This window comes from Heterodontus francisci, chromosome 41 (assembly GCF_036365525.1).
Source record: "Heterodontus francisci isolate sHetFra1 chromosome 41, sHetFra1.hap1, whole genome shotgun sequence".
Taxonomy (NCBI): domain Eukaryota; kingdom Metazoa; phylum Chordata; class Chondrichthyes; order Heterodontiformes; family Heterodontidae; genus Heterodontus; species Heterodontus francisci.
The window spans coordinates 20,701,266-20,715,636 of NC_090411.1; the positions used below are offsets into that span (position 1 = coordinate 20,701,266).

A 14,371-nucleotide genomic window follows, 5' to 3' on the forward strand; every position below is an offset into this window, starting at 1 on the left:
GTGCAAAGGAGGTCAGTTTCCTTCAATACAATCATGAGTTGCCTCACAACCCTTCCATTTCATTTGTCATGTCACATACATTTTTACATTTTACAGCACACAAAGTTTTCCCGATACAGTTCGAGGGGTTTTCCATGGATCCAGCCCCTCAGTCCAGCTTGGTGGGGGGACCTTACACAGTGGTCTTTCCCCATTGAGCCTTTGCTGCGGCTGCCCCAAGCTTTAGTGCGTCCCTCAGCACGTAGTCCTGGACCTTGGAATGTGCCAGTCTGCAACATTCGGTCGTGGACAACTCTTTGCGCTGGAAGACCAGCAAGTTTCAGGCAGACCAAAGGGCATCTTTCACCGAATTGATAGTCCTCCAGCAGCAGGTGATGTTTATCTCGGTGTGCGTCCCTGGGAACAGCCCGTAGAGCACAGACTCCTGTGTTACAGAGCTGCTTGGGATGAAACTCGACAAAAACCATTGCATCTATTTCCACACCTACTTTGCAAAGACACATTCCAGAAGGAGGTGGGCAACCGTCTCTTCCCCACCACAGCCACCGTGAGAGCATTGTGCGGAGGGGGTGAGACTTCGGCATGCAGGAAGGATCTGACAGGGAGGGCTCTTCTCACCACCAGCCAAGCTACATCTTGGTGCTTGTTTGAAAGTTCTGGTGATGAGACATTCCACCAAATGACTTTGGTGGTCTGCTCAGGGAACCATCCGACAGGATCCACTGTCTCCTTTTCCCACAGGGCCTTGAGGACATTCCGTGCAAACCACTGCCTGATGGATCGGTGGTCAAAGGTGTTTTCCCGCAGAAACTGCGCCACGAAGGATAGGTGGTACGGCACTGTCCAACTGGATGGAGCGTTCCGCGGCAATGTGACCAGGCCCATCCTTCGCAACACCAGGGACAGATAGAACCTCAGCACATAGTGACACTTGGAGTTTGCGTACTGGGGGTCTACACATGGCTTGATGCAGCTGCACACGAAGGTAGTCATCAGGATGAGGGTCACGTTGGGTACATTTTTCCCGCCCGTATCCAGAGGTTTGAACATCGTGTCCCTCCGGATCCGGTCCATTCTGGATCCCCAGATGAAGTGGAAAATGGCTCGGGTGACCGCCACAGCGCAGGAGTGGGGTATGGGCCAGACCTGAGCCACGTACAGCAACAACGTGAGCGCCTCGCACCTGATGATCAGGTTCTTACCCACAATGGAGAGAGATCGCTGCCCCCAAATGCTCAGCTTGTGTTGTACCTTGGCTACTCGCTCCTCCCAGGTTTTGGTGCACGCACCGGCCCTTCCGAACCATATCCCCAGCACCTTCAAGTAGTCTGACCTGACGGTGAAGGGGACAAAGGATCAGTCAGCCCAGTTCCCAAAGAACATGGCCTCGCTCTTGCCATGGTTAACTTTGGCTCCCGAGGCCAGTTCGAACTGGTCGCAGATGCTCATCAGTCTGCGCACGGACAGCGGATCCGAGCAGAAGACGGCGACGTCATCCATGTACAGGGAGGTTTTAACCTGAGTGCCTCCACTGCCTGGGATTGTCACCCCTCTTATGCTCGCATCCTTCCGAATAGACTCAGCAAAGGGTTCAATACAGCAAACAAACAAGACCGGGGAGTGAGGACAGCCCTGTCTGACTCCAGATTGGATCGGGAAACTTTCCGGTTCCCACCCATTGATTGAGACTGCGCTACTGATGTTTGTGTAGAGCAGTTTGATCCAATTGCAGATTCCCTCCTCAAACCCCATTTTGGAAAGCACGTCCATCATGTAGGTGTGCGATATCCTGTCAAAAGCCTTCTCCTGGTCCAGGCTGATGAGGCAGGTGTCTACCCTCCTGTCCTTGCCTTTGAAGGCAGACCATTGTTCTGTTCCAGTTTTGCCTGCCAATCTTTGATTCCAATTTATCTGGGCCAGATCTGTTCTCACCTCATTAAGGTTAACACTCTTCCAATGACTTATTTTTATTCTGGATTTCTTCTTGTCTTTTTCCATAGCTAACCTAAACCTTCACTGTCCCCTAAATGTTCCCCTACTGACATTTGATCCACTTGGCCTACCTCATTCCCCGGAATCAGATGCAGCAATGCTTCCTTCCTCATTAGACTGGAAGCATACCGATGTGAAAAATTCTCCTGAACACACTCCAGAAACTCTTGCCCCTCTCTGCCCTTTATACTATTACTATCAGAGTGCTTGGAGATTGTCCTGGTGAGGGATGGAGGGACTGTAAAGAAGACAATTGGAACTAGAGGACTCATCAAATGGCTGAGGATACTAGAAGGGTCACAGATGTAGGTGGGTGGAGATTGGACATGTTCAACGGGACAGGAATACGCAAACACAGTAGGTCTGCTGGGACAATCCTGAAATGAATTGGGAGAGGGGGAGGTATAAGTGGGCTGTGCAGGGCTGGGGAACTAAGGGATTGGAGCTATGGGGGTAGAAGATTTCCAGAAGAGAGGAGATTGGTGACAGTCTTGGAAATAGTCCTTGTGTTCGATAGTGGAAGGGATAAAAGAGGGAGGCTTTTATGATTGGTGTTCACCTTCAGCCAAGTACAGGTCCATCTGTCACATGGCAACAGTGGTCAGCAGGTTTGTTGATGATGTCAGGAGAGGAACTGAGAATAAAACTACAGAGGGAGCTAGACTACTTATCATGGCAGTCATTCTCAATGAAAAGATTGGGAGTAGACAAGGGATGCATGAGGATAAAGCGAACAGGAAAAATGAGCAGATCTGTCTAAAAGAGAAAGAAATTACAAATATATTTAGTGCCTTTCACAACCTCGTAATGTCCCAAAGCACTTTACAGCCAATCTAGTACTTTTTAAGTGTAGTCACTGTTGTAACGTTGGAATCACAGCTGCCAACTTGTGCACAGCAAACTCCCACAATCAGCAATGTGATAATGACCAGATAATCTGTTTTAATGATGTTGGTTGAGGGATAAATGTTGACCAGGCCTCCCCTGCTCTTCTTTGAAATAGTGCCATGGAATCTTTTGCATCCATCTGAGAGGACAGACAGGGCCTCAGTTTAATGTGCCATCCAAAAGACAGTACCTCCGACACTGCAGCACTCCCTGAGCACTGCATTTTGATGCTGAAATGTGGAATAGGTTTGAACTTACCCAATCAAAGGCTGGAGTGCACCCATTGACCTAAAGCTGATATACCGAGTGAAACTTGAGTGATTTATCATCATCGAACTGTGATGATTTTACATTTTTATATCTACCTGACACTTTCAGCCTTCATTACCCCTCCTGGCTGATCTCCCACATTCTACCCTCTGTAAACTTGAGGTCATCCAAAACTCTGGTGCCCATGTCTTAACTCGCATCAAGTCCTGTTCCCCTATCATCCGTGTGCTCGCTGACCAACATTGGCTCCCAGTCAAGCAATGTCTTGATTTTAAAATTCTCATCTTTGTTTTCAAATCCCTCCCTATCTTTGTAATCTCCTCCAGCCCCACAACACTCCAAGATATCTGCACTCCTCTAATTCTGGCCTTTAGAGCATTCCTGATTTTAATCGCTGCACCATTGATGGCCACTCCTTCAGTTGCCTAGGCCCCAAGCTCTGGAATACTCTGCCTGCACCTCTCCCCCTTGCTTTCCTCCTTTAAAATGCTCCTTAATACCTATCTTTTTGACCAAGCTATTAGTCACCTGACCTAATATCTCCTTTTGTAGCTCGGTGTCATGTTTTGTTTCATAATGCTCCTGTGAAGCACCTTGGGATGTTTTATAACTTTAAGGGTGCTATATAAATATAAGTTGTTGTTGAGACTTTGCTCTCAGGGCAGAGTCTTGTTTCACAGCAGCACAGCTTGGACAATCCGGCACAGACTGGGAGCACAGCTCATTCATGGCTCTCCCAATTCTCCAAGCCATTAAAATGAATGACGAGGAAACGGGGAGCACTGTGAATCAGGCTCAATGACCTCTCCACTCCATCTCCAATCTGTGCTCTCATCGAGTGAACTGCTGATAGGGGGAGGAAGGGAGTTTCTGGAGTGGGGCTTGAACCCACAATCTTCTGATTCAGAGGAGAGAGAGCTCCCGCTGGGTGAAAGTATAGCTGGAGGGTGAGGGTGAGGGCGAGGGCAGTGGTGGGAAGGAGAAGGAGAGCATCAAGGTTCCTGATTACTGCACAACATCCAACCCCCACTCCAGTGGAACTCATAACGGTAACGCACTGAAGTGATTATGGTCTTAGACTCACAACCCAGAGGTTCAGAGTTCAAATCCCACCACAGCAATTTACCAAATTGGATTCAAATGACCATGAAAGCTCCTGGACTGTTGCGAAAGCCCAGTGAATTCACTAATACCCTTCATGTCACTTAGTCCCCACTGTGTAACTGACCCTCAATGAAGGCAGCCCACCACTCTTTCAAGGCCAATCATGATGGTTGATAAATGTGACCTAACCAGTGTTGCCCATGTCTGGAGAAGAATTATAATAACCAGTGCAAAGGTCAAGAGTGAGTGAGGACAGAACGGAATTAGGGTCAGCTGTGATGGCTCTGTAGCGGAACAGCCTGCTGTTACTCCCCACCTAACCTCATGTATAAAGGGTGGCCAAGGTACCTAGAAGCCAGCATTTCAGGCAGGAAAGCAACTCACTTGTCCTTCTCCGCTGCCTGCTTTGATAAGTAAATCGTACAAAATGTGTTCTTTTAATAATTTAATCCACAATGTACATGAAAGTGAAAACCGGAGAGTAACATCCTGCGATTAGCATGAAACAACGTCAAACAATATCTCCAATCAACAATAGGCATAGAAAACTCCCATCAAAAACCTGGAAAGATTTGCAGGTCGAACAGTGACTGATTGTGAAAGGTTTCATTCCGATTAAAGCTCATCCAGGAAAGGTGTGTTAACGAGTCGGCCGCTGGCTGCCATCGACTTGGCACCTGAAGCAAACTTATTGGCAGCCTGTAAACACAAGGGGAAATTATGGGCTAGATTTGCAGAGCCCAACATCAGATTTCTCCCACCAAGATTAAAGAAAGACTTGCATTTAGAGAGCGTCTCAGGAGGTCCCAAAGTCCTGTACAGCCAATGAAGTACTGTTTGAAGTATAGTCATTTAGACAAAAGGAGCCAATTTGCACGCAGCAAGCTCCCACAAACAGCAATGTGATAATGACCAGATAATCAGTTTTAGTGATGTTGGTTGAGGGATGAATATTGGTCAGGACAACGGAGACAGCTCCCCTGCGTTTCTTTGAAATAGTGCCACGGGATCTTTCACATCTACCTGAGACGGCAGACGGGGCCTCGGTTTAACGTCTCATCCAAAAGACTGCACCTCCGATGGTGCAGCACTCCCACAGTGCTGCACTGGAGCGTCAGCTTAGATTTTGTGTACAAGTCCTTAATGTAGGACTTGAACCCATGACATTCTGGCTCAGAGGCAGGAGTTGTGAGCCACAGCTGACGTAATGAGTGTTAGTCAATCATACTCACTAAATTAAAAGCTGTATAATATTGTGCTAGCTTCTCTCTGAATTGCTCTGCATTCTGATGACTGGCATCTCTTCATGCCTGCTGCCTGCTTTTATACCCTGAACAGCGCTTAAAGGGCCCACATTAATGCTCCCATCACAGTAACTACTTACTTTTATTACATCCTTATTAGTAATCTCTTTGATCTTCTCCACAGCAGATGTAGGCGAGACATAGGTCCCAGTAGCAAGAGCCTGCAGTCCAATTTCCTTCAGCAACACGTCAACTGTTTCCACTGTCATCAGACTTCGAGCTATCAACTGATTCCTGTGCAATGAGGTAGCAGAGTAAAAATCACACAGGGAATGTCATTTCATTCCAACATCCCCTGAAGCTGACAACTCTCATGCATTACTCACAGGCCGGAATGTTACCACCTCCCCACATCCAGCAGCAGACTGGGAGGTGCAAAATTGGGTAGGATGGCAGGGGTACCAGAGGTGGGGGGAGGTGGTAGGCAGCCCACCTGGTAGGTGGCTAATTAGTGGCCACTTAAAGGTCTCTTCCCGCTGCTGTTGGTATTTTACTGATGGGCACGTAGCCACCTGGCGGTCTCCTTGTGGGCTGGGGGCACTCTGTGCCACCCAGTGGACCCCCAACCTAGTGCACAGGTTGCCCTCGCTGGGAGGTCCCTCCCTGCCCTCGCGATCGACCCCCACCCTGCTCACCCCCTTGTCGGGGGCCTGGCTGACTGTGACCCCAGCGAGCCCCGACTGCACTTACCTTATTGTCTGGCCTTGTCCGGGGACTGCCGCAGTCCCAGCAGTGGCCACCACTCCCAGTGGCGCTGCTGGGACTGAAGAGCTGCTTGCCCTCTGATTGGCCAGCAGCTCTCGGAGGTGGGATAGCCTGCCTCGGAGGGGCAGAGGCCCACACCGCAGGCAATTAATTGCCTGAGCCATGGGCGGGACTACACCTCCTCATAAAATTCGGGCCACAGTTACTGGTACAGGAACTGGCAGCACTCTCAAAGGGATGTAACCTGGCGCCAGAGCTGAGATCACTTGCATAAGGGGATCTAGTCTGGCTCCTGAGCTGATACACCAACGTGATAGTACAGTAGCTACCTCATTTTTATCCTTAATATCAAATGTGCAGATTCAGAAGGGGAAGTCTGAAAGCATTTTTAACTCCATACTTTCTTGAACCAGATGCTGGGTACGAAACTGCCCTGTACTTACTTTCCTCTCTCAATGTCTGCCTCAGTGATCTCACCTTTGGCCACTTGCTTGACATGAGACACAGCTGCATTGATAACCTGGAAGAATGAGAACAGTCATTCACAGTATTCAGTAGAACATGGGTTCATTCAGCTACAAGTAGATGCGATTAATCACATTAGATTAAAGTTACTCCTTCAAAAGTTAATCCTGCCTTCAACGTGCATTCACACAAACATATGTCACGCCAAAGAGCACTAGGTATTAATCAGAAATTGTGCATAACCTTCCTCCTCTCTATTGCAGGGATGGTGTAACTGGTTCTGGCTCTCCTGGCTGAGATGGGATTCCAACTGGAAAACTGCCAGTTCATGTTGTGCAATAGTCTTGGGACCATGTGTATCCCACCACGAGGCGTTTATCTTCACTGCCCAATATCTAGCCATGCGACAGGGCGACCTGGGGCTTTAATAAGGAAACTCTTTGTTGTGCGAATTGGGCTGTAATCTCATTGTAATGACCTTCCTCTGTACTGCAGTTCTATCCACTTAGCTTCAACTTGTTCATGTTAAACATCACTCCTCTGCTGTCAAAAAAAGTGAAATCTCCATCCCATCTCCAGACATCAACCTTACTGCTTATGTTGATGTAAACTCTGGCTCGCTTACGTTGACAATAGTTTAACCGCTCATAGCATTAAAGGTGTAAGTTGCTTACCACTAATATAGACAAGGATTCTGCACTGTTGATAGCTCCCAGAACTTTGTGTTCCTCCAATTCTGGCCTCTTGTGCATCCCTGATTTCCATCACCCCACCGATGGCAGTTACACCTTCAGCTGCCAAGACCCTAAGCTCTGGAATTCCCTCCCTAAACCTCTCCTCTCTACTTCTCTCTCTCCTCACAGAATTGCAGGAGGCCATTCGGCCCATCGTGTCCACCCTGGCTCTCTGAAAGAGCTATTCCTTCAGTTACACTCCCCCGCCTTCTCCCCGTAACCCTGCACATTCTTCCTTTTCGTATAACTGTCTAAGTCCCTTTTGAATGCTTCAATTGAACCTGCCTCCACCATGTTCTCAGGCAGCACATTCCAGACCTTAACCACTCGCTGTGTGAAAAAGTTTTTCCTCATGTCACTTTTGCTTCTCTTACCAAATACTTTAAATCTGTGCCCTCTTGTTATCCTCCTTTAAGATACTCCTTAAAATGTACCTCTTTGACCAAGATTCCTATCCTAATATTTCTTTATGTGGCTCAGTGTCAAGTTTAGTCTGATAGCGCTCCTGTGAAACACCTTGGGACATTTTACTGTTTTAAAGGTGCTGTATAAATGCAAGTTGTTGTTGTTGCAGCAGGATGTCCTGGTAAGTTTCACGTCAATTCAGAGGGGCCTGCTGCCCCTTCCCGACAAGGTCCCTGTACTTGTAAATTCTGACGACATCTTACTGGACTGGGAGACCCCCACAAATAAGCTAGTGGTGCAGCGTTTGGTGCCCGCTGCCACATTGGCTTTGGAGCTCGTGGCCCTGGGAAGTGAACAGGACACTGCTGACACTCAGATGTTTGTGCTGGGATGGTTGCTGGTGGTGATGGAGTTACTCGCAACGTGCTGGGTAGCCAGTGGAGTGGGGTCAGTGGAAACAAGAGCCAAGGAACAGCTTACACAGGGGTTAGCAGTCCAGAACGGAATGGGGTATCGAGAATTGACTGCTACTATTTAGAATAATGACACAGAATGTACAATCCCAACAGGCCCAACTGGTACGTGCTGGTGTCTATGCTCCACACAAGCGTCCTCCTACTCCTCTTCATCTCATTCTATCAGCATAACCTTCTATTCCTTTCTCCTTTTATGTGCTTATCTAGCTTCCCCTTAAAGGCATCTATACTATTCACGTCAACCACTCCCTGTGGTAGTGAGTTCCACATTCTCACCACTCTCTGGGTAAAGAAGTTTGTCCTGAATTCCTTATGAGATTTATTAGTGACTATCTTATATTTATAGCCCCTAGCTTTAGTCTTCCCAACAATGAAAATGTTTTATCTGTGTCTACCCCATCAAACCCCTTCATAATTTTAAAGGCCTTTATTAGGTCACCCCTCAGCCTTGTCTTTTCTGGAGAAAGGAGCCCCAGCCTGTTCAGTCTTTCCTGATGGGTTTAATCTCTCAGTTCTGGTACCATCCTTGTAAATCTTTTTTGTGCCTTCTCCAGTGCCCCTATATCTTTATAATATGGAGATTAGAGTGATGCACAATGCTCCAATGTGGTCTAATAATAGCTTGATATAAGTTTGATTGAGGATGTGTCCCCATCAGTTTCACGTTAATTCAATGGAAATCGTTGTTGTTATCAAAATTGGAACTGTCGACAGCAGGGGCTAAGGACTGTCGTAACTTTCTAACCTTTAATGTGTGCTCTCTGATATTTGAACCTTTGTCCATTCAGAGTAATCTGCCTGGATCACATTTGTCAATTTTATTTCAGACATCTTGAAACTTTCCTAGTTTGTATAAAAGTGAGGCTGTACTCACACCAGCTGCTTCCTTATCCTGGGAGATGGTGTAGACCCCAAAGAGTCCTGAGTCCAGGTAGCTGGCATTGAAGGCAGAGGCCTGAAGAGGGAAGATATACAAAGGGTGAGAAAAACCAGCACAGGAGGCCATTCAGCCCATCGTGCTTGTGCTGGTTCTTTGAAAGAGCTAGCTATCCAATCAGTCCCCCTCCTTCTGCTCTTTCCCCATTTCCCAACCAATTTCTCCCCGTTGGTTTGATTTGGCAGCTGAGACTGTGTACACAACAGTGTCTGAATGGGAAAGAATGATTATGTACTCAGTCTGCGGCAGCCCCATCTACAGGACTGGGGAGCCACAGGTAGGAGCTACATGCTTCTAACTCATGTCCTTTGGAAACAGAGCATGAATCTAGCGGTTGATGCCTCCATGAGTTTAGTGAGTGAGCACTATCACCAGGCTAACAACAAATTAAACAATAAAGAACTTGCATTTAACATCGTGCCTTTCACAACCAAAGGGCTGCTTAGCCAGTCAATTATTTTGAAGTGCGGTCATTGTTGCTTTGCTGGTAAATGCAGCAGCCGATTCTGTGTGTAAAACAGCAAATGAGATGAATGACCAGTTAATCTCCTTTGCTTCGTGTTGGTTGAGAAACGAATATAGGTCAGGGAATCAGGAGAACTCCCTCCTCTTCTTCAAATAATGCCATTAGATTTTTTTCATGTCCACTTTAATAGACGGACCTTCGTTTTAACATCTCAACTGAAAGACGGCACCGCAGACCGTGCAGCACTCTCTCAATACTGAACTGAGTCGTCAGCTTACATTATGATCTTAAATCTTGGAGTGGGTCTTAAACCCTGAACCATAGAACCATAGAAAAAGTACAGCACAGAAGGAGGCCATTCAGCCCATCGTGTCCACGCTGGCCAAATAAACTAGCCACCTAACTAATCCCACCTTCTAGCACCTGGTCCATAGCTCTGCAGGTTACAGCACTTCAGCTGCATGTCCAAGTACCTTTTAAAAGAATTGAGGGTTTCTGCCTCCACCACCATTCCTGGCAGTGAATTCCAGACACCCACCACCCTCTGGGTGAAAAGGTTTCCCCTCATTTCCCCTCTAATCCTTCTACCAATCACCTTAAATTTGTGCCCCCTGGTAACTGACCTCTCGGCCAAGGGAAACAGGTCCTTCCTGTTCACTCTATCTAGGCCCCTCATAATTTTGTATACCTCAATCGAGTCACCCCTCAGCCTCCTTAGTTCCAGGGAAAACAACCCTAGCCGATCCAATCTTTCCTCATAGCTGCAACCTTCAAGCCCTGGCAACATTCTTGTAAATCTCCTCTGTACTCTCTCCAGAGCAATTATGTCCTTTCTGTAATGTGCACGCAATACTCCAGCTGTGGCCTAACCAGCGTTTTATACAGTTCCAGCATCACATCCCTGCTTTTGTACTCTTATACCTCGGCCAATAAAAGAAAGCAATCCATATACCTTCTTCACCACTCTATCCACCTGTCCTGCCACCTTCAGGGACCTGTGGACGTGCACTCCAAGGTCTCTCACTTCTTCTATCCCTCTCAATATCCTCCCATTTATTGTGTATTCACTCGCTTTATTTGGCCTCCCCAAATGCATTACCTCACACTTCTCTGGATTGAATTCCATTTGCCACTTTTCTACCCACTCAACCAAACCACTGATATCTTTCTGGAGTCTACGGCTTTCCTCCTTACTACTAACTACATGACCAATTTTTGTGTCATCAGCAAATTTCCCAATCATGCCTCCCACATTTAATTCCAAATCATCAATATATACCACAAACAGCAAGGGACCTAACACTGAGCTCTGTGGAATGCCACTGGAAACAGCTTTCCATTCGCAAACACATCCCTGGACTACTACCCTTTGTTTCCTGTCCCTGAGCCAATTCTGGATCCAACCTGCCACTTTCCCCTGTATCCCATGGGCTTTCATTTTACTGACCAGTCTGCCATGCGGGATCTTGTCAAATGCCTTACTAAAATCCGTAAACCATATGCAGTGAACTACCCTCATCAATCTTCCTTGTTACTTCCTCAAAAAACTCAATTAAGTTAGTAAGACATGATCTTCCCTTAACAAATCCATGCTGACCATCCCTGATTAATCCATGCCTTTCTAAGTGGCAGTTTATCCTATCCCTCAGAACAGATTCTAACAATTTACCCACCATTGAGGTCAGACTGACCAGCCTATCATTATTTGACCTATCCCTCGCACCCTTTTTTAAATAATGGTACAACGTTCGCAGACCTCCAATCATCTGGTACCTCGCCTGTATCTAGTGAGGATTTGAAGATGATCCTCAGCGCATCTGCTATTTCCTCCCTGGCTTCCCTCAACAACCTGGGATGCAATCCATCCAACCCTGGCGATTTATCCACTTTCAAGGATGTTACTACTTCCTCCATTACTTCCTCTCTCATTATGCTCATCGTATCTAATATTTCACACTCCTCCTCTTTAACTACAATGTCTGCATCAACCCTCTCCTTTGTGAAGACAGGGCCAAAAAACTCATTAAGATCCCTGCCCACATCTTCTGCATCCACACACAAGTTCCCTTGTACATCTCTGATAGGCCCTACTCTTTCCTTAGTTATCCTCTTGCTCTTAATGTACTGATAAAAAACTTTGGGTTTTCCTTGATTTTACCTGGCAATAATTTTTCATGCCCTCTCTTGGCTTTTCTAATTTCCTTTTTTACTTCACCCCTGCACTTTCTAGGCTTTTTAAAGTATTAAGATATTTGTGATTGCCATAAGCTTTTTTTGCTTTAACTTACCCTGTAAGCATTTAGATAACCAGGGGGCTCTAGATTTGGCCGTACCACCCTCAATCTTTGTCGGGACATGCCTACACTGTGCCTGTGGAATCTCACTTTTGAATGCCTCCAACTGGTTTGCCACTGATTTTCCTTCAAGTAGCTGTAACCAGTTTCGCCAGGTCACCTCTCAGTTTCGTAAAATTTCCTTCCCCCAATTTAAACCTTTGCTCCTTGACATTTATCCTTTGAACCTTGTAACTCAGGCAAGAGTGTGACCACTGAGCCACGGCTGACACTAGGAAAACTTTGTTCATCACCAGTCCACGATGAGTTACCTCATCTCAGCAGGCAGTGACACAGGGACCACTAACAGCACTGCTAGGTTAGGAGGCCTGGGAATATTCAACTTCAGATAGACAGGCAGTGAAGGATAGAACTGGAGCCTACACTTTACACACTATGGGCTGAATTTTACAGAACCCCTGATGTTTGGGGGCGTGGCAGGGAGAGTCAGAAAATGCTTCCGGGAGAGGACTGCCTTGCACCCCGACGCCAGGAGGGCCTGGCCCCCCGATATTGATGGTGGTGGCGAGGCCTCGTGGCCCCCCTCCCCTCCATTAAAGGCTTGCTACCCGACCTGAACCCGACGGGACCCAACGACATATGTCGGGTTTGGGCCTGGTCGGGTCGCTCTTCCGGGTCCGGCTTTTGGGCTCGGGTTGGGTTGGGCTGGGTCCGTGTCGGGCCGGGTCCGTGTCGGGCCGGGTCCGGGTTGCACACACACAGTAAGTATTGCATTTTGCTCTGCTGGTAAGTGTCAAAAGTTGAAAAGTCTACCTGAGCTGGGAGTCTGGAACGTCAAGGAGGGAAACTCTGAGTCTGCGCTGTGAGCGAGTGGGTGTCTCTATGACGTCATCACGCTCATGCTGCAGCTTCCTGCAGGTTTAAAATGGGAAGGTAGGTAAAGTGAACATTTCAGATTGGGCTTGGGTTGGGTCGGGCACGGGAAAAAATGGAAGGACTCGGGCCAGATCCGATGTGGTTCTGTCGGTTTCGGGTCGGGTTTTTTTTCCCCTGACCTGAGCAGGCCTTTACTCCCCGCTGCTCGGCAATGGGACCGCCATTTGCATAGTTAAATAAATGTAAGTGAGTGCATTAATTCGGCTTACGTTCCCACTGTCTGTCCCGGTGCGATCTTCATGCCGCTGGCCGGCACTCCCGCGCCTTTGGATCCCTGTCCGGAGAAACGAGGCGGAACACTGGTGGGGAGCGGGGAGGAGATAAGTTTATAAATACAGGGCAGGAAGGGGAATGGGGTCAAAGTAACATCATTGGTGTAGGGAATGGTGGGAAGGGTCTTTGGGTAAAGTTTATTTAAATGAGCCGCCGCGCTTAGGATCACGGCAGCTCCGCGACGTGCAGCCCGCCCTCCAATTTCGGTGGCGGGAGTATAAATTTCAGCCCTAAATATATATTCCTTTGGCTGGGGAAGCAGTTATAATGCGATGTCGAGGTTCACAATCCTATCAATGGCTTCAATTGATGCAGGTTGTGATGCCACCAGCAGTGGATCTCTCAGGGCAATGGTCTGACTTGGATGGCCACAGTCACAGTTTGAGCTGGTCCTCATGTTCCACGTGTGGAGCAAGTGGCCACGTCGTCCCTGCCCCGTCCTCAAGCGGTTGAGGGTTGTCCAGATTTTCAGTGGGAGGTTGAAACCTGGGCCTTCACCACTCGGGCCCGTTACCAGGCTGCGGTTGGTGATGTTAGCCGTCAACCATGAGGTGCACCATTGAGAGGTGGGGCAGTCTTCGGTTTGTCAGGTGTGGATTGTGTTCCAGTATGGGGTCTACGTGAGTTCACTGAGGTGCGCAGAGGTTTTGTTGAGGTCCTGTAACAATGGGGGTGCTTCATTAGCTGCCAGCCGGTGGTGTTCTTTGAGGAGAATGTATTCCCTGCAGACATCAGGAGGTTCAATATGCGCTCGCACAGGAAGCCACTCGAGCTGTGTTGGTCTCAATGTTCCAGAAAAAATCCTCATGATTTCCCGGAGGTGGATATTTACCATGTTTGTGTGGCAGCTCCTGAGCCAGGTTGAACTGTATACTCTGCTGCTGGATAGACCAGGGTGAGTGGAGCAGTGCGTAGAGTGTTGACTCTGCTGTGCTAGGTGGTACCCGCCTTACACATTTATAGGCTTTTATGTGCAGAGACACACATTATGAACATGAACCTCCAAACCCAGTCTCCACAGTTTCAGTCTGCTCCTATACATAAGAGCACAAGTGAATCCCCAGTTTAGGCCCAGTACCTGAAAACAATTAAACACTCAATGAATATACAATTAACAGGGAA

At 47.7% G+C, this 14,371-nt stretch overlaps 1 protein-coding gene across 3 annotated transcripts in view; it reads right to left on the reverse strand.

Moving 5' to 3' along the window:
• Window positions 1-4,673: 4,673 nt before the first annotated feature.
• Window positions 4,674-14,371, reverse strand: part of LOC137353626 (cytochrome b-c1 complex subunit 2, mitochondrial-like) — a 34,895-nt gene continuing 25,197 nt past the window's right edge. For 2 of the 3 annotated variants that reach the window (XM_068019976.1, XM_068019975.1), the window contains 4 exons: window positions 9,218-9,298; window positions 6,707-6,783; window positions 5,639-5,792; window positions 4,674-4,953 (listed from right to left, as the gene is read on the reverse strand). In XM_068019976.1, coding sequence (XP_067876077.1) covers window positions 4,870-4,953; window positions 5,639-5,792; window positions 6,707-6,783; window positions 9,218-9,298 — 396 coding nt within the window. In that variant the 3' untranslated portion in view covers window positions 4,674-4,869. Of the gene's footprint in view, window positions 4,954-5,638; window positions 5,793-6,706; window positions 6,784-9,217; window positions 9,299-14,371 lie in introns of those variants that run through there. The other variant, XM_068019977.1, reaches the window with a different exon arrangement.